This window comes from Perissodus microlepis, chromosome 15 (assembly GCF_051167445.1).
Source record: "Perissodus microlepis isolate ML-2025 ecotype Zambia chromosome 15, ASM5116744v1, whole genome shotgun sequence".
In the NCBI taxonomy this organism is placed as follows: Eukaryota; Metazoa; Chordata; class Actinopteri; order Cichliformes; family Cichlidae; genus Perissodus; species Perissodus microlepis.
This window is the reverse complement of record NC_140475.1, coordinates 30,488,311-30,509,353: the sequence shown is the minus strand read 5'-3', so window position 1 is coordinate 30,509,353 and position 21,043 is coordinate 30,488,311. Positions and strand designations below refer to the sequence as shown.

General features: G+C 42.4%; 1 protein-coding gene across 5 annotated transcripts in view; it reads left to right on the top strand.

Moving 5' to 3' along the window:
- Positions 1-21,043, top strand: part of ankrd6b (ankyrin repeat domain 6b) — a 65,335-nt gene that overhangs the window by 12,774 nt on the left and 31,518 nt on the right. For 2 of the 5 annotated variants that reach the window (XM_084952230.1, XM_084952229.1), the window contains exons 1-3: positions 10,027-10,137; positions 20,504-20,602; positions 20,721-21,036. In XM_084952230.1, coding sequence (XP_084808356.1) covers positions 20,505-20,602; positions 20,721-21,036 — 414 coding nt within the window. In that variant the 5' untranslated portion in view covers positions 10,027-10,137; position 20,504. Of the gene's footprint in view, positions 1-9,787; positions 10,138-20,503; positions 20,603-20,720; positions 21,037-21,043 lie in introns of those variants that run through there. The other 3 variants (XM_084952233.1, XM_084952232.1, XM_084952231.1) reach the window with 2 other exon arrangements.

Sequence of the window (21,043 nt, the reverse complement as noted above, 5' to 3'; positions counted from 1 at the left end):
TGCATGAAACGATACATTTTTAGACATAAGTTGTAACAGCCGCCGTTTTCTTTGTGAGTATTTATTACACGGCGTGCTGCGGGGAAAAGCCTGTTCTAACGTTTGAGTCTAAGGTTTATTTTTTTAGCACCTGGCGGCTCTTTTTTTTTTTTTTACTTCTCATCCGTAAATAATCTGCTCTTTCACGTGATTCAGTTTATTTTGAAAAGTCTCAATAGGATCTTGAGCTTTATTGTGAAAGGCTTATGTGGAACATAAACAAGCGGACACGCAATGGTGTTACCGTCGTTGTTGCTAACCACAACGCATAAAAACAGGCGCTTGTCCGTCCATAGTGTGGTTATATTAAATATAAGAGAAAGAGAGAACTTTAAGAAATTAATATAGCCACTACAGTGACCATCAAAACAATGAAGAAATATTGCCGTAAACAGTTTATTTTGCGACACCACGAAACAAACGATAGCGTAAAATGAAACGATAGACGTTTTTATATCGTCATCCGATATATATCGTTATATCGAACAGCCCTATATGCGTATGAAGGCGGACAAAAGAATACTTTTGGCAATATAGTGTATATTAGGTATATTACAAAAAGAAAGGATATTTTGTTTTTAATACTTTGATGAAAATCCTTTGGCCTCAATGACTGCCTTAGTCTAGAGCTCAAATGAATATCACGAAATGCTGTATTTCTTTTCTTGAGATAACCTGCTAGACCTTTACTGCTGCCACCTTCAGTTGCTGCTTTTTGTGGCTTTCTTTGTATTCTGTTTTGTATTGATTTGTTTATTTGGGATCAGGTGACTGACTTTGCTATAAAGAATATCTCATTTCTTTACCTTAAAAAACTCTTGTTTAGTTTAATGTATGTGACTGGTATGTGTGCTTCTTGTGTACAAACATTGACAATCACAAGACAAAGAAAAAGGCTGCATAGATTAAAATAACCCTATTGCATATGGGAAATGTTGTGCAGGATAGGAAAAATTGAAATGGTCTGTCAAAATCTAGTAAAAGGTCTGGTCTAAAGAATGGCGTCTGTGTCATGATCGCGGTCCGCCTATTGGTAATCCAGGCTATATAGTATCTGTGTATTGAAAGCTCATGCAGAGCACCATGGGACTCCACAGATGCACTTTACAGATATGAGCACTCACAGAAGCATAACACATGACCTAAATACTATAATGGCGAATGTTCAGCGGGCAGTGTTGTGGCTCAGAGCACAAGTTCGTTTTTGTGTGTTTATGATCCGCCTCATTGCACAAAGGTAATACAGCTAGAGTTTTTGATGTTTTCACCTTCAGAGTCAGAGAGTCTCAAAGTGCTATTTCTATTTAATAAGCTAAATGTGCAGGCTGTAATCTCTTTTTGTAATTTTGTGTTGCAAGTTGAGAGTGCGACAGGTGAAAGCAAAACCGAACATGACGCACACCAGACAGGAGACTATCGAAGAAAAACAGAAAGTACAGGGAGCACACACATTGACACACAGACTGATGGAACCCAGGGAACAGAGGAAGGAGAGAGAGAGCGAGGGACAAGAGAAACCAGACACACACACACACACACACACATCCAGAGACATGACTGGGCAAACAGGGAACCAGACAAAAATGAAGACAATACTGACCTAACTGGGTGAATGCTGAGGGAAGGACACAGAGACAAGACAAAGACGTGAACAGGACCAAATAACAACTTAGACGAGAAATACTGAAGAAACTCAAACTAAACTAGGAAACATAAAATACACAGAGAACTCCAAAACACAGTAAATTATTGTAATATTGTGTACTTATTTATTACATTTAAATTAAATAATCAAAACATAAATAATGGGCCTTATGTGGCATTAACCCATAGTGACACACACTAGATGACCCTGTGCAGTCCCTTCCCCGAGGCCTCCAGCTATCACTACTGCTATTCTTTTAATCATCTCATTTTGGGTTCCTGACATCCGTCTCACTCACATGTCGCAGTTTACTTCATCATTGCCACCTTTAAGAACTTTTTTGCTGGATTAAGCAACTTTTCATACCCCATTAGTAATGTTATCAGTAAACAGTATTATCAATTATAAAACAGAAATAACATACAAACATTTATTCACAATACAGGCATTACATCTCTTTTAATAATTTTCCCTTTTCAACTTAAGAAATTCAGCTTGCATGGATTGTGCATGAGAAGGATGTTTTTTTCTGGAGTGAGCAGGTTGCAGGTTTTCCTCCCCTGACCCCTGTGAAAAGTGAGGGCTTGGCATTTCTTGTTTTTTGTACTCAGTTTTGAGTTCCTACAAGTTTGCACAAAAGCTTTGTTGTCTAGCTGTGAGCGAAGAGCCTCACTGTGACTGCCAAGGCTTCTTTGTGTGCATGGGTCTCTGGCTGAACAGACTCTTCAGCAGAATCAACAGGAATGTGGTCTGGGAGAGAATTCCCCCCCTTTTTTTAATTCAGTTTCACCTGGCAGCAGGGAGCCATTCAAATGTTACTATGGTGCATTGGCACTCTTTTCAGCCCCTGTCAATCAGCCTCCGAGAGTAGTGACATAGGCCTGTGAGCTTTCTTTGCCATTCCACTGTTTGTGTGATCTTATTTTAATTTTTTGGGAAAGTTTCAAGGAAACTTTCAAACCTCCAAGTCTTATAACAGACTGCATGGTTTCTACAAATCTATGTTGCTTATGGCAGCGGTCCCCAAACTTTTTTGCACCACGGGCCGGTTTAATGTCAAACAATATTTTCACGGACCAGCCTTTAAGGTGTCGCGGATAAATACAACAGAATAAAATGATACGACCAAGACAAAAACTGTGGAATTTTGTAAATACGCGAATTCACTGTGTAATTGTGTAATTTTATTAGTAGCATCCTCCTGAAATGTGCCAACTAAACTGAGAGTAACATCCTCCTCTCTTCCCCTTAATGCTCTCTGGTCGCTGTGGTAACACGTAAATATTTCTTTCAAAACAAGACACACAACTACACCACGGGAAAAGACCCAGGGAAACCAAGTTAACGATAAAAACCCTGGAAACCATAAATTTCACACCCAAGCCTCAACTCTCACAGCCTGGTACCAAACGACTCACGGACCGGTACCAGTACGTGGCCAGGGGGGTTGGGGACCACTGGATTATGGGTTATCAGTATTACTGACTAGATGGAGATTTTGGGTATAAGTCCTGCTATTTTAAAGAGAAGCATCTCATGGTCATGTCAAAAGTCCTACTCCCATCTACATCTAGAAAAAACAACGGACGCATTTCGAGCAGAATCAGGCCGATACCTACAGATAATTAAGCCATTTTCTGTCCCTCTTACTGACCACCTGCCCAGCAGACATCTAACTGATAGCAGAAGTCATCACAGTGCTGTAAAAGGTCCTTTACAATGTTCTGCACGCCCTAAACGACCTCAGCTTTGCCCCTTCTTTTCCAGAGTATGAGTGTTATGTGACCAGTTCACTTTATTGGATTTCGTATTGTATTTGAAGTGCAAAATATAGAAGGTAAAGAGAAAGAGAGGGAGCAATGTTCCCTGAGGGGCCCCGTGCTGCATACCACCACCTCACAGACATAGTCCTTAATGTTCTGTGGTTTGTTGGTGAGGCAGTCGATTGACACAGTCATTGTTTTTGCAGACTTTTCTTTCCTGTCTTCAATTAGGATAGAGTTTATTCATTAGGTAGATCAGAACTCCATCAAAATCTGTTGAGGGAATTTAACCTTTGAGTTCCAAAGCAGCATACAAGAAACATAAAGGATTTAGTGTCTCTGTAAAGAGGAGTAGGCCAAAATCTCTCCTTGGCTGTGTGCAAATCTGGTGACTAAGAACAAGAAAAATCTTACCGTTGCGCCACAATGTTTTACTTGAGGATCAAATATTTATTTCCCTCATGGACATCTACATCAATTTGTAACTTTAATTGAATGTGTTTTTCTGGATTTTTGGTTGTTACTCCATCTCTCAATTATTGGAAACTACCATAAATATGAGAGATTTTAGCAATTTCTTTGTAAATGAGCAAACTTACAAGTACAGTAGAGGATCAAAAAATGATTTCTCCCACTGTATCGACATGCCATAGCCTGAGGGACAGTGAATGACCCAATTATACACACAAACATGCATGTTAAAAAGATATCATACACATTAAATAATTCATAGGTGCCCAGTTGTGCAAAGGTTTAGTGATATTAAAACTAATGATGTCAAGTGGAATGAACTGGCATAAGAAAGCTATGTACCGCCATATTTTATGTGTGAGTTAGGCTAAAAAGTTAGTGTCTCTCTTCTCTGGATTTAGCCATGCAGGCCTGTGGTGCATCAGTCCTGTTGATCTCTTCTGTACCATGTTATCTCATTCTCTGCTGTTTCCTGTAATGGAAAAAAGAAATAAAATAGGACTGTCATCATAGATAGACTTCAGGAATCAGATGGACCATGCCTCTTCCTCTGTGGAATAGAGCTGTACAATCAGTGCTGAGTGGAAATGCTGTTTTACTCTCTCTCACTTCCTGTCTAAAACGTAGGTTACAAGCTTGTATATTGCTTTTATGATGTCCATGTAAAAAGAAATCATCACAAAGTGCAATCATTTGACTGATCATGTTTCTTCGTGTAGTGATACATTTCTCTGTTGTTGAGGTTAAGGTTACAAAGATTTTTTTTAATTTATTGTCTACTTCCCTCATATGACTTTGAAGAACAGAGAGATGAAATTTCTTGTGCCACCTGTAGCACAGAAAAACGTTCTGGCTTCCAGGGTTTGCTGTTCTCTTATGATTACATGGACAGCTTAACTTTAAGAAGCCAATAAGTGACAAAAGAAAACCTTCAAACAAGTTATGACTGTTAGCATTGTTTGTCCACCAGAAGGCAACATCCCTGTTGCTGTTTAAGCAAATACAACAACCAGCTGACCTGAGCAGAGTTGGCTTGCAAAAAAGTAAATAACTACATGTAACAAACGTTGAAATGTTGTAGCAATCTGTTTGTTGTGTATGACAGAAAGAAAAAAAGTTTGGAAGATCAGATTTTTAAATTAGACACAGAAAGACATGAGACGTGCGATACAAAATGTTGGTGTTTTCTCCCCTTTTTTCACCCTTTCCCCTTTCGACCCAAAGTGCTTGCTCATAGGGGGTCATATGATTGGTGGGTTTTTCTCTGTATGTATTATTGTAGGGTCTACCTCACAATATAAAGTGCCTTGAGACAACTGTTGTTGTGATTTGGCGCTGTGTAAATAAAATTGAATTGAATTGGCCAGCTGTTAATTTGTGGTTTGCTTGTTAGACCTTATGAATTATGCTTGTTGCAGCTCTGACTTAAGCGCCGATAAACACCTCACAGATGATATGATATAATTTTCTACCAGAGGACAGAGTTTATGTAAAGGCAAAAGCCTATAGCATAGGATTAGGAATTTTAGGTTTCTGACCCAATTCATGTTCCAAACAATTCAATTCTGTGTTGTTTTTATATTTACTTCACCACCAGCACCAGTAGGACAAATTTGGCTTAGAGACAGTTAACAGTAAAGTTTCAATTTGGAGGCATTTACTAAAACAATTGTATTTGTATGTTGTTTATATAACTAAAAACAGTCATATGACATGACTGACATGACTAAAATGGCCAGAGGGGCCGATGGCGCGATATGGCAGCCTCGCTTCTGTCAGTCTGCCCCAGGGCAGCTGTGGCTACAACTGTAGCTTGCCTCCACCAGTGTGTGAATGCGAGAGTGAATGAATAGTGGCATTGTAAAGCGCTTTGGGTGCCTTGAAAAGCGCTATATAAATCCAATCCATTATTATTATTATTATCCATCCATCCATCCATCTTCATCCGCTTTATCCGAGGCCGGGTCGCGGGGGCAGCAGCCTAAGCAAAGAGGCCCAGACCTCCCTCTCCCCAGCCACCTCCTCCAGCTTATCCGGGGGAACACCAAGGCGTTCCCAGGCCAGCCGAGAGATATAATCTCTCCAGCGTGTCCTGGGTCTGCCCCGGGGCCTCCTCCCGGTGGGACATGCCTGGAACACCTCACCCAGGAGGCGCCCAGGGGGCATCCTTGTCAGATGCCCGAACCACCTCAGCTGGCTCCTTTCGATGTGGAGCAGCAGCGGCTCTACTCTGAGCCCCTCCCGGATGGCCGAACTTCTCACCCTATCTCTAAGGGAGAGGCCAGCCACCCTTCGGAGGAAGCTCATTTCTGCCGCTTGTATCCGCGATCTCGTTCTTTCGGTCACTACCCACAGCTCGTGGCCATAGGTGAGGGTAGGGACGTAGATCGACCGGTAAATTGAGAGCTTCGCTTTTACACTCAGCTCCCTCTTCAACACGACGGACCGGTGCAGCATCTGCATTACTGCAGCTGCAGCCCCAATCCGTCTGTCGATCTCCGGCTCCCTTCTCCCATCACTCGCGAACAAGACCCCGAGATACTTGAACTCCTCCACTTGGGGCAGGAACTCATCCCCGACCCGGAGTGGGCACTCCACCCTTTTCCAGCTGAGAACCATGGCCTCAGATTTGGAGGTGCTGATCCTCATTCCTGCTGCTTCACACTCGGCTGCGAACCGTTCCAGTGCGAGCTGGAGGCCCTCACCCGATGAAGCCAACAGAACCACATCATCCGCAAAAATCAGAGATGAGATTCTGAGGCCACCAAAGCGAAAGCCCTCCGCCACTTGGCTGCGCCTAGAAATCCTGTCCATAAAAATTATGAACAGAACCGGAGACAAAGGGCAGCCCTGGCGGAGCCCATCACCCACCGGGAACGAGTCCGACTTATTGCCGGCAATGCGAACCAAGCTCTTGCAACGGTTGTATAGGGATCGAATGGCCTGTAGCAATGGGCCAGACACCCCATACTCCTGCAACACCTCCCACAGGACACCCCGAGGGACACGGTCGAATGCCTTCTCCAAGTCCACAAAACACATGTAGACTGGTTGGGCAAACTCCCATGTACCCTCAAGTATCCTCGAGAGGATAAAGAGCTGGTCCAGTGTTCCGCGACCAGGACGAAAACCGCATTGTTCCTCCTGTATCCGAGGTTCGACTAGCGGACGAACTCTCCTTTCCAGCACCCTGGCATAGACTTTCCCAGGGAGGCTGAGGAGTGTGATCCCCCTGTAGTTGGAACACACCCTCCGGTCCCCCTTCTTAAAGATGGGGACCACCACCCCGGTCTGCCAGTCCAGGGGTACTGCCCCTGATCTCCACGCAACATTGCAGAGGCGTGTCAACCAGGACAGCCCTACAACGTCCAGAGCCTTCAGGAACTCGGGGCGGACCTCATCAACACCAGGGGCTCTGCCACCAAGGAGTTGTTTAACTGCCTCAGTGACCTCGCCCCCGGAAATTGGCAGGTCATTCCCCTCATCCCCAGACTCTGCTTCCTCCTCGGAAGACGTGTCAGTGGGATTAAGGAGGTCCTCGAAGTATTCCTTCCACCGCCTGACAATTTTCTCAGTCGACGTCAGCAGCGCTCCGACAGCACTATACACAGTGCAGGTAGAGCACCGCTTTCCCCTCCTGAGACGCCTGACGGTTTGCCAGAATCTCTTCGAGGCAGTCCGAAAGTCTTTTTCCATGGCCTCTCCGAACTCCTCCCACACCCGAGGTTTTGCTTCAGCCACTGCCCGAGCCGCATTCCGCTTGGCCTGTCGATACCTGTCGGCTGCCTCCGGAGTCCCACAGGCTAACCAAGCCCGATAGGACTCCTTCTTCAGCCTGGTGGCTCCCTTCACCTCTGGTGTCCACCATTTGGTTCGGGGATTACCACCACGGCAGGCACCAACCACCTTGCGGCCGCAGCTCAATGCAGCAGCTTCGGCAATGGAGACGCTGAACATGGTCCATTCGGACTCAATGTCCCCAGTCTCCCTCGGAATGCTGTTGAAGCTCTGCCGGAGGTGTGCGTTGAAGATCTCGCGGACTGGGGCCTCTGCTAGACATTCCCAGCACGCCCTCACTACGCGTTTAGGTGCACCAGGTCTGTCCAGCGTCCTCCCCCGCCACCTGATCCAACTCACCACCAGGTGGTGATCAGTTGACAGCTCAGCCCCTCTCTTTACCCGAGTGTCCAGAACATATGGTCGCAGGTCTGGTGATACGATTACAAAATCGATCATCGACCTACGGCCTAGAGCGTCCTGGTGCCACGTGCACTTATGTGCACTCTTATGTTCGAACAGGGTTCGAACAGGGTGTTCGTTATGGCCAAACTGTGATTAGCACAGAAGTCCAATAACAAAGCACCGCTCGGGTTCAGATCAGGGAGGCCGTTCCTCCCAATCACGCCCCTCCAGGTCTCGCTGTCGTTACCCACGTGAGCATTGATTATTTGATGATTTTATTATTAAAATCATCAAATAACATAACTCTGGCATAACTCTCTCACTTGTTCATTTACTTTCTCTCTTATCATGTTTGGTCAGAAACATTAAATAATGTAGAAGCTAGAGGGATGTTGGTTTAGTAAAACATCTGCTTACAGTAACATAACATTTTGTCATCAACTCAGTTATTATTTCGCTTGAGCTTTCTCTTATCACCTTCAAACACGTGTGTGCAAGGAGGAAAAAGGAGAGTAAGTAGTATGACTTTAAATGACAGCAGCATAATGACTCAAATGACTTTCATTTGATTTATGTCTGGCATGTTGCCATTTATTTTACTAGTAAACAGCAGTAAATTTATGTTATTTAATGTATTTGTTATATTTGATTTTACAGAGTTTGCAGCTGCTTAAGTTGAGACTGGTCTTGGCTTACACATAAAATGATTTCCAAACTCTTCCTTACAGTAAGGACTGTAGCTTATTTATTTAACATTGATATTAAATCTGTACTTGGTATTTGTAATACCAAGCCAAGGTATTCGTATTGGATTATTTTTATAGGAATCCACCAAGCCTCCATTGCTCACCTTCAGCTTGTGCAAAACGCTGCTGCTCGATTTTTTATCTAGTGCAAGCAAGCGGGAGCACATCACTCAGATTTTAGCTTCAAGTGTTTTACCAATCCATTTTAAAATCGTTTTATTTGTCTTTAAGTCTCTCTAATGGTTGTGCCCCATTTTATCTGTCTGAACCACTGCGCCCACATGTCCGGACTCATGCTCTCAGGTCAGCAGACCAGATCCTTTTGCTTGGTACGAAAATGCTACACAAACTCAGAGGTGACAGAACTTTTGCAGTTGCAGCCCCAAAATTATGGAATTATTTACCATTGTACATCGGGCAGGCTGTTTCGAAATGACGTTTAAAAACACAGTTTTACTCCCTGACTTTGACCCAGTGTAAGGTGTTGACTGTGTTTTTAAGCTACTTTTTATGTCCTTTTTTATTGTTTAATCTCTACAGCTCTTTTGTGTTTCTATATCTTTTACCTTCTTTTTATGTAAAATATGGTATGGATCAGTGCAGCCCTATTTAATTTTTTGATGTCAGATTTAATGTGTGATTTTTTTTCCCAGTGACATATGTAAAGAAAGTTAATTTAAGTAATGTTTGAAAATGTAAATATTCATTTAGTTTACAGCTGTTTGAGCTAGTTTCAGTGTGTATTAAGGGCTTGCTTCTCAGCAAACCAGCCATTAAATTACCAAATTTGACCCCTGTTTTTGGGTTTTACGCTCTCACTAGATTATTTCTGTTCAACTCACTTGATTCTACCAGAACTGTACATAGGCCAAGAAACCTGAAGAATAGTGGTGTCACTGTCTGGTTTTCCTGGTTAATAACCTGCTATGGCTTGTTTCCAGTTCTCTTCCCAGCAGCTGTCAGGATGAAGAGGAGGAACCCTGGTAGTGTGAAGAGGTTGTAGAACAAAACAAAAGAACCGAAGAATAAACGGCATCCTCTTGGGCTCTTCTTTGGGACTTCTGTCTGCACTGCGCTCACTATGAGTTAGAGCATGTCATAGCCCATTTCTACAGCTGCTTTTTGGAGACAGCAGCAACCACAACTGGAGACAGCACCCTGCTTCATGAACCAGCGGGATGCAGCGGAGGTCCTCGCACTCTCCGAGCGCCTCCTCGTAGCTTCACACAAAGGACAAGTTGACAGTGTGGTCCAGCTTATCAACAAAGGCGCAAAAGTAGCCGTTACCAAGGTAAGTGATACAATTATGTACACTACCAGTCAAAAGTTTGGACACAGGACTATTTACATTGCAGATTCTCACTGAAGGCATCAAGACCACGAATGAACACATATGGAATTATGTAGTAAATAAAAAAGTGTGACATAACTCAAAACATGTTTTATATTTTGGATTCTTCAAAATAGCAACCCTTTGCTTTGATTACTACTTTGCACACTCTTGGCATTCTCTTGATGAGCTTCATGAGGTCGTCACCTGAAATGGTTTTCCAACAGTCTTGAAGGAGTTCCCAGAGACGCTGAGCACTTGTTGGCCCTTTTGCCTTCACTCTGCAGTCCGTATAATCCCAAACCATCTTGATTGGTTTTAGTGTGGAGACTGTAGAGGCCAAGCCATCTGGTGCAGCACTCAATCACTCTCCTTCTTGGTCAAATAGCCCTTGCACAGCCTGGAGGTGTGTTTGGGCTCATTGTCCTGTTGAAAAATAAATGATGGTCCAACTGGATGGGATGGCATGTTGCTACAGGATGCTGTGGTAGCCATGCTGGTTAATATGCCTTCAGTTTTGAATAAATCTCCAACAGTGTCACTAGCAACACATCCCCACTCCATCACACCTCCTCCTCCATGCTTTACTGTGGGAACCATGCATCCCCTTTTCTGCTTTGCAGAAAGACACGTGGGTGGAACCAAATATCTCAAATTCATACTCATCAGTCCACAGCACAGATTTCCACTGGTCTAATATCCATTTCTCATACCTCTTCGCCCAAAGAAATCTCTTCTGCTTGTTGCTTTTCCTTAGTCGTAGTTTCTTAGCAGCTATTTGACCATAATGGCCTGATTCACGTAGTCGCCTCTGAACAGTTGATGGAGAGATGTGTCTGCTACTGGAACTCTGTGTGGCATTTCTCTGGGCTCTAATCTGAGGTGCTGTTAACTTACGATTTCTGAGGCTGGTGACTCGGATGAATTTATCCTCAGCAGCAGAGGTGACTGTTGGTTTTCCTTTCCTGGGGCGCTCTTCATGTGAGCCAGTGTTGTTGTAGCGCTTGATGATTTTTACGACTGCATTTGAGGACATATTCAAGTTTTTGTAATTTCCCAGACTGACTGACCTTCTGTTCTTAAAGTAATGATGGACTGTTGTTTCTTTTTACTTAGCTGATTGTTGTCAAATATGGCTGTCAGCTGTGTACCAAACTGACTTCTACACAATACAACTGATGATCCCAACCCCATTAAGAAGACAAAAAAATTCCACAAACGAACCCTGACAAGGCACACCTGTGAAGTGAAAACCATTTCAGGTGACTACATCATGAAGCTCATTGAGAGAAGGTCAAGGGTTTGCAGCGCTATCAACAAACCCAAGGGTACTTTGGGGAATCTAAAATATAAGACATATTTAGAGTTATTTATCAATTTTTCTTTTCTACATAATTCCATATATCTTGCTTCATATAGTTTGTATCTACAATGTAGAAAGTAGTAAAAACTAAAGAAAAACCATTAAATTAGAAAGTGTGTCCAAACTTTTGACTGGTAGTGTACTTAAATACTACTTTTGCTATTGTACTCTTACACACTGACGCAGTACTTTGTTCTATGCCTTTAAGTGCTTTCTGTCACACACAAAGATTTAAAAGAAATTTGACATGCAAATTCAAAGAACCAGCGATCACAACCATTAATTTTCCAAATAATCGGATAATTTTTAGAATTGAACCTACACCTAAACTTACCACTGGGGCTGAGAATTGCAAGGTTACTTAGATGACAATTTGATCAGTCTACAGAGCAATTTATCTTGACAGCTATAAGTCAAACTGTCATCTTCATCCACCATTTACAAATGGTACAAGCCTGCAATTTCCTCTAGTTTGTTCATCAGGTTGAATTTAATAATTTTTCCCAACAATTCATTTTTTGGAAAAGTATTTGTTTTGCAAAAACCTGCAAAACAAATATTTTTGTCAGCCTCAAGTACTTCAGCTTGAAAACTAACTGACAAAAAATGTTAAATCGTTTTGTTAAGGTATAACAAGGCGCTTGAAAGAAATGGTTCAATCTGGGAACATGAAAGGTGGGATGTATTCTAAAGCAAGCAGAATGTTTTACTCAGACAGTAGTGGGGCTGGAAATGGAGTTGATCACGTAGTGGCCAGTCTAACTTGCAGACAACCAAACTTTCAGACCTTGGATTGTAACAGGGAGCTCTAGATTGCTGCTCATTCTATTCCTATTCAGCAGTGCAGAGAAGTGCTATTCAGTTATATTTTCAAATCCATCTGCATCTGTGCAGGGGCTGCTGCACAGATGGTGTGACCAAATCCTTTTCCTGAGCTGGGACTAATGAATGCTGGTAAGCTAAGGATATCTCAAATGGGAAGAGTTCTGTACCAGATAACATTAGTGAGTTGTGACCATACGCTATCCAAGATAAGTTTAAACTCCAGGAAGACAGAATAATAGTGGACCTATTAACTATGGAGACCATTTGATTTGAATCAAAGGTGAAATCAAATAGACCAATACGGCAAGGCCGGGATGGTCCATTTGGTAAAGTAAATCCGCTGGGCATCTTTTTTGCCTTTAGACAATAATTCTGATGGCAAAAGAACCAAATGGGACAGGCAAAAAACAAACAAACAAAAAAACAAACTATGGAGACCACTAATGTCTCTACATAAGGAGGTAAGCAACTGACAAAATCTAATCAAAACCTGCAACACCTGCTGGATAAGATGGTCATTTCCCAGTGTGAAGTCCTAACATTAAGGCCTTCCAGTTACCCCCTTCCACAAAGGTTAGCCTGACTTTCAGCAGCTTGCATTTTCCAATATCATAATTACATGGAACAGGTGTTAGAAGCCGGGAAAAGTAACTACAGGGGCAAAGCTTACTTTCTTGTCCTGAATATTGGAACAGCACTGGACTGACATCGGAGTCTAGAGGCATTTAACTCCACAATGAACTAAAGTTTGGGGTTGGGTTAGACCAGGATGGGTGCTGGTGTGAAACGCTCCTTAAATTGACGGAAGGCAATATCGATTTCTGTGGACTGAGAGATGGGAACTTTGGGAGAGATGAGTTTGGTGAGTGGAGTATCTGTCTGAGTGAAGTTATGGAGGGCTCTTCCGTAAAAGCTGACAAAACCTAAGAAGTGCTGAAGTTGCTTCTGGGTGATTGGTACTGGCCACTCATCCATAGCCTTGGTCTTCTTCAGGTCTGTCTTCACCTGCACTCCATGTTAATCTATACAAGGTCTTAAGCTTATTTTACACCTACTCGGCTTGACTCGACTCAAGCTGAGATGGTATACCTTCTGCTAAGTCTATGTCTTGTTGTTAGACTTGGGGACCACGATCTTGGATTTTGTGCAGCCATTTCCTTCACTGTTGGGTTTCAAAAATGGTGTTTTTTGATTTCTATATAGGAATCACACTCACGAATCATCGAGTAACGCGATTGACTGGGCAATTTATGGCATGGAGTCTGTTGATGTCACATTTTTGGATGGACACAATTCACTTGGAACCTATCAGAACAGGTGCTAAAAAAGTACCTGGTACCAAGTGGTACCCCTTAATGGAAAACCCTAAAAACCCAGTCGAATCAAGTTGAGTCAGGCGAAGTTGAGCCAAGTAGGTACAAGTGGAAAAAGGCATCAGTGTCATGTTTTTTGGTTTGGCAATAAAAAAAACTCTAACAGTAACCGGAGCAGAAGATGGCTGGATGATTCTTGCTGCTAAGCATTTCCGTGTATTTTTCCATGGCCTCTCTTTCTGGCTGAGAGAGGTTGTATAAACTACTGGTGGGTAGTGTGACTCCTGGTAGAAGGTTGATGGCACAGTCAAATGGGCAGTGTGGAGGCAGAGACAGAACTTTGTCCTTACTGAACACCAGATAGAGATCATGGTATTCCTTTGTGACTGAGAAAATACAAAGCAGAAAGTACTCATGGTGGTTCTGTCTTGGGTAGGGCTACAACGATTCATCAAGTAATTAGAATATTTTGATTTAAAAAATTTGGACACAAATGTTTTTCTTTGATGCATAGTTTAACACACGGCTCTGTAGTGCATCGATTTGTTTAACAATCATGAACATTTCACCTACATTTGCACCTAAAAACAGACCTTCAATACAAATATTTAGGAGCAGCAAGTGAATAAAAAGTCTGACAATGTTAAGCCCACATAACCAAACACAAAACAAAAACACTGATAACACAACAGCAGCAGTGCTGATGACGTTGGCATAGTGTAACATGGAGCTGGAGTCTGTTTACATACCGCGAAGAGTAAAGAGGCAGAGCTGTTACCAAGATGGTTAGCTCAAGTTGAGTGAATGAAAACGTGTTTCTAGCATCCAATACAGCAGCACTTATTCCTGTAATCACCAATAAAACCGTTACTGGGAAAAAGCTATCGGGAGTCTTTCATCAAAACACCTGATCAAAAAACTCCAACAAGAAGAAAAGCAAACTCTGTAGCTTCTCCTGTTTATTTTGTCTGATGAATCCAAATTTGAAGCTGGTTTAACAGAAGAGGGGCCTGAAAACTGAAGGCTCGCTGCCTCTCATTCTGCTCATAAATACTCTAGGAACCACATGTAAGCCCGCAGTCCGAGAGCAAAGTGCTCTAATGGGGTGATTATTCAATAATCTGCAGTAAGCCTTCAGAAGTTGTATTAAAACAGATGCAGATGACCTGTTAACTTAGTCTGATACTAGACTTGTTAAATTATACAGCTTGCTGAAGGCTGACGGCAGCTATTCTATTGTATATGGAAGTGATACCTGCAGCAAACAGGGGTGAGTCTAAAGGGTGGATGGGGTGTACTTGGTCCATGTACATTTTACATATATATGGACCATTAAACTCTGAGCCACTGACCTGAGTGTTGTTAGGTTAGACACTGAATTAATATTATTAATATTAATATTAATTAATGTGTACATGCTCATAACATGTTTTCAGCACAAAACATGTCTGCTATTAATTTCAGAAAACCTTCCAAAAAGACAGACTGAAGGTACATTTTTATGCCTTTGTTTAGATTATGTAGTTGATATTTGACTATACTTGAGATTATTTATATAATTTTTGCATTTAAGAAAACGCTGTTTGCATGTTTCAATTAAACATAATGAGTTGAAGTTGGCACTGAGCTGCAGGGATCCAGATGTTTAACAGTATCACAGCTGAGCTGCTGTAGAGCCAGATGGATTCCACTGACACAGCTTCCTTAGGGCTGTGCTTCATTCTTTATATATGTCTTGGGTCGAAAGCTGAGTCCACTCTATGCTTTTCCAAATAAAGTATGCATTTCTTACTCTAAATAAACAGGGCAACTCGTCTCCCCTCTGCTAGGAAACAGATTTATCAATTACAGACACTATTCAGTTGCCCGTGAACGTTAGTATATGGTTTGACTAAGCTGCTGCTATATGCTGAAATTTTCAGGATTAGTCATTGAACTAACATCAGTGTTAGCTTGCTGTTATTGGAAAATGGTAAGGTTAACATCAAAGTGTTATCCCACATTGCCTTCATTATATCTATATTCAAAACTGTGTAATGTCTGCAAGAATGTTCACGATATTGCCAAAAGTATTCACTCATCTGCTTTCACATATTGGCCTACCCTTTTCCCTATAACAGCTTCAAATCTTCTGGGAAGGTTTTCCTTGTGGTTTAGGAGTGTGTTTACACCTGAGTTGAAATGAGCCAATAAGGACTCCTATTAGGCTTGGTTGGCTTGTGGGACTCCGGAGGCAGCTAAGAGGTAGTGGCAGGCCAAGATAATTATGGCTCTGGTAGTAACTGAAGCAAACATTCATGTGTGGAAGGCCCTCTCCCCTGCCACCTCCTCCAGCTTGTCTGGGAGAACACCAAGGCGTTTCCAAGCCAGCCGAGACATGCAATCTCTCCAATGTGGGTCTGCCCCGGGGTCTCTTCCCAGTGGGACATGCCGGGAACACCTCACTGAGGAGGCGCCCAGGAGGCATCCTTGTCAGATGCTGGAAGCACCTCAACTGGGTCCTTTCGATGTGGGGGAGCAGCTGCTCTACTCTGAGCCCTTCCCAGATGGCTGAAATTATCACCCTATCTCTAAGGGAGAGGCACTGTGTCCCAACCTATCGTTATACGTGATTCTGAGATTCTAAGAGAAATGGTATTAAGTGTGTTGTAACAGAATCATAAGCCCTTTTTTCATTAGTACCTACCCGGATCGATTAGCCACAGATCAACACAACTCGACTCAGCTCAACTAGTTTTCCATTACAACCCAGTACTACTCGTTGCCAGTTTCAAAAATTGTGGTTTTGAGTTTTTGAACGAGACACTGACCAGCCAGTCAGTGGCATGCAATCTGACCACGTCACATTTATTACCTGCGCGGATTGCTTGAGCCCCGGCCGAATAGGTACTAATGGAAAAGGGGCTATAATTTATGTGTGGTTACGCAGACAGTTAACCGTGCTTAATTGCTTAATATTGATCAGAATATAATCAGGTCTAAGTTTAAACTATACAACGAATACCTCACAGCAAGAAGGTACAAGTTTGACTCCACCATCTAGCTGGGGCCTTTCTACGTGGAGTTTGCGTGTGTTCTCTTTGGGTTCTCTGGCTTATTCCCTGTCTCTCTGTGTTAGCCCTGCAACAGAGTGGCAATCTATCCATCTGTCTTGCCATTTGGTAGCTGGGATAGTCTCCTGAGACCCTGATAAGGATAAGCAGGAGAGGATGGATGGATGGATTTTAATAACAGGCCTCTCACTCACACTCTTTGTCTTCTGCGAGAGGAGCAGTTCAGAAGACAAACTTTGAACTCTTGGATCTAGGAGTTTACAGTTGAAATTCCAGCAGAGACATCAGAGGAATCAACCGCTGTCCAAACTCTGAACTTAAAAACCTATTTTGTGTTTTTTGGCTCTCTGCTCATTTTTCCTGTGTTAGATTATAAGTCTAAAACAGCAATAGGATTTCCATTGTTTTCCTGCTAGATTACAACTTCTATTTTCCTGTGGATTATAACATTGGGAACATTTGGATTTCCAATTTATTCATGGGGGGGGGGGGGGGTTGGATTTCCAAGGGTGCTGGTTTCCCGTTGGACTGTTATTATCAACACCAAAAACAGAGATAAGTGCATCTTCAGGTCTGGATGTACTTGTCTCTTCTCAACCTCTCTCCTCTCGAAAATTAGAAAAAAATCATCATTGTGTCAGAGTGCATTAAATAGAAAAGTATAACTCAAATGCTTTGATTATTGTTTTGTTTTATTTGTTTTTTAATAGTTTTGTTTTTGTTATTATTATTTGATTCTGCTTTGCTCCTGTTAATTGCTTTAATAAAATATTGAACATTTAAAAAGTCAAAGTGGTGGACATAAGTATAAACAGCTCTTACTACTCTAGCCTAAAAGTAACAGACTCTTGGGACTTCGAGGGATCTAGAGGGGAGCTTCCTTTAACGGGTGTGGCTCACGAATGCTGGGACTGCAAGGCTACTTGGGGGCGGCTTTTATCAGAGGCAGTGGGGTAGACACTCGGAGGAGAAAGGTAATCAGCTCTGGGCGGGTCCCCTCACCCATTGGCTCCACCTGAGCTCTACACTGCCTACTGGATAATACCCATGGGATCAGAGATTATGGCTTTTTTAAACAGTGAGCTGATCCAGACCTCCTTTCTTGTGGTACCGTGCCACAGATTGACAGTACATATACTTATATACAGCAAAAATATGGATTTTACTGTCTATATGTATACAATAACATTTATATTTGAGGGTCCTTATATTGGGGAGAAACACACTGTAATGCACTGTTTATTTTCTGTGTAAAATGTGTACTATACTTTTAAAGCATGGACTGAGAATTGGGTTTTCAGTTGACTCTTTACCGATACCATGTAGCAGATTGAATTGAATTGTGCCTCTAGTTGACCACAGTCACAGTCTACAGCAGGGGTCACTAACAGGCGGACCGGGGTCCGAGTCCGGACCCAGTCGCCATCCTATATGGACCCGGACCTATAGTTAACAAAATATTAAATTATATTTAATTTTGACGGGGCGATTCAATTTTAAGCGGTAACGTTACATTGTATGAGACCAGGGAACATACAAACCAATTGTGTGCGAGTTAAGCCACCCACGTGACACTACTTAGCCAATCACATTTGTGCATTCAAGGCGATCGCAACGCTGAGTGCAGACACAGACAGACAGAGGAAAGAGACGGTGAGAGGCGAATGACAAGCGAGACGATTAACGATACAGTGAGACAAGACGTGAGTGGGAGTCACAAGAGGTAAAACAACTATGGCGCTTTCAAAAAAGAGAAAAGTAGACACCGAAAATAGAACTTTCAAGACTGAATGGACCGACACATATATGTTCATTCTTCCGGCCGCAAGCAGCAAACCAGTGTGTCTCATATGTTCAGAAACCGTGGCACTGATTAAAAGTGGCAATGTCAAACGCCACTATGGGACAAAGCACAAAGCTTTTGAACAATCATACCCACCCAAGTCTGAACTCGGGTCCCAGAAAATTAGCAGTCTCAGAGCCCAATATGATCAATCCACAAGGATCTTAACCAGTTCTTTCACCGCCCAACAACGTGCTCATGAATGTTCCCTCAGAGTTGCTTGGATTTTAGGTCAACACAAAAAGCCCTTTGCAGATGCAGGTGTTGTCAAAGAGTGCATGAGTGCAGTAGCAGAAACATTACTTGAGGGTAAACAAAAAGAAGAGCTTTGTGACAAAATAAAGCAAATACCTATGTCAGCATCAACAGCCACAAAGAGAAGTGAAATATTAGCTCAGGATGTGCTATCCCAGCTGGAAGAAGCTATTCATAAGACACCATGTGTAGGCTTGGCTGTAGATGAGTCCACTGATGTGTCAGTGGACTCGCTGATGATCTTCTGCTTCACAACAATGTGAGATGGCTTAGCAAAGGCAGGGCATTGGAGTGATTTTGGTCCATCAGAAGTGAAGTAGTAGCTTTCTTGGAAGAGCTGGAAAGTCAAAAAGCAACAAACTTTTCTCTCTTTTTAAATGATGGGAAAAACATGGATATTGTGGCCTTTTTGGTTGATATCACTTCACACCTGAATGAACTGAATTTGAAGCTGCAGGGGAAGGACAATTCAATTTGTGAACTGATGACAGCTGTCTGCTGTTTTCAGAGGAAACTTGAAGTGTTCAAAGAAGACCTGCAAGGAGACTATGCACACTTCCCAACAGTGAAGGAACAGGTTCAGGGACAGCGAGATGTGTCCTCTTTTGTTGACTTTGTTGATAAGCTGATTGAAAACTTCAGCAAACGTTTTGATAGCTTCAGCTTTGGACAGCAGCTCACCATGTTCATAAAGAACCCATTTGCCATCACTGATGTCAGAGGGTTCTCAAAGGAAGTCACACAGCACTTCAAGTGGGCAAATGCTGGGCCTCTTCAAATGCATCTGATTGATCTCCAAGCAGATGTGGCCCTGAAAGAGCAGTTTGGAAGAACTGAACCTGCCACTTTCTGGCCCCAAATGGTCTCTGAGACAGCTTTCCCAAATCTGAGGAAAGTAGCCCTGTACATCTTGACCATGTTTGGCTCCACATACAGCTGTGAGGCAGCTTTCTCCACAATGAACATAATAAAAACTAAATATCGTTCCAGGCTCACCAGTGAGTACCTACACATGTGTATGAGAATGGCCCTGACACCATTCCAGCCCAGATTTAAAATCCTAGTAGAGCAAACTAAAGCTCAATTCTCTCACTGAACAACAGAAAGTGGGGAAGTGGAATATAAGGGGGTGAAAGAAAGAGAAACTGTAAAATTGTTAAAATGTTTTGATGTTATCTGTTGAAAATGTATTGAGACTGTTAAGTCGAGATGTAAAATGTAAAGAAAAAGGGAAACTTTTTTTTCTGAAATTAAGCACTTTGTTTTAAGATGCACAATTTAGCCATTTTAGTTATTTTCCCTAATTCATTTTAAACAGCAGCCCTATATCTAATGTAGGCCTACTGTGTGTTTCAGTGTTAACAATAAATTTTGTTGAAATGTTTTTAACTTGTACTTTCATTGATTTGACAGTCTATTGTTCATACGTTCAGATATAAATTTAAAAAAAAGGTTGCTTCTCTATCACAATCATAACGTAAGTTAGACATTATGATGTCCCGGACCTCTGCTTGAGAAGATTTTCTCCAACTGGACCTCCTCAAATTTTAGTTTAATACCCCTGGTCTACAGCATCAAATATTGATATAGAGTTTTTACAGTTGACTAGCTTACTCTCCAGTGATAATCTTGTGTGCACTCTGATGTTGTCTTAATGTTTCTTTTATGTCCATAGTATGGCAGAAGTCCCTTACACTTGGCTGCCTACAAAGGCCATATTGAAGTTGTTCGTGTCCTACTCAAAGCTGGCTGCAACCTGGACATCCAAGACGATGTGAGTAGATTCAAGTCTGTCATCCTTCTGTCCAGTTCCAGCTCTTACCGCAGTCCTAAGCATGTCGTCACCAATAGCTGCTTCTCTTTTTGTTTCTCAATACCTTTTTTAAATTCAGCTTTTTACACAAACATAACTGTAGTTTGATGGCCCCCAGTGGCCTTGAATGGGACTCTCTGGTCTGCCCACTGATGGGTCTTCCTTCAGCATGCAAGTCCATCTTCCCCACAGACAGTGATAACCCAGATCTCTGGTATTGCCAAATTCACTCTCTGTGGTCAATGAGCTCTGCAGCAGGTTGCAGTACAGCCTCCAACACTGGGGGGAGCAAGAGATGCAGACTGAGAAAGAAGGAAAAGGACGATGAGGAAGAAGGGAGAAGCCATTGGAGAAAGGCTAAGAAAGAGCATGGAGGATCAGGGAAATTAAAAGAGGTTAGCC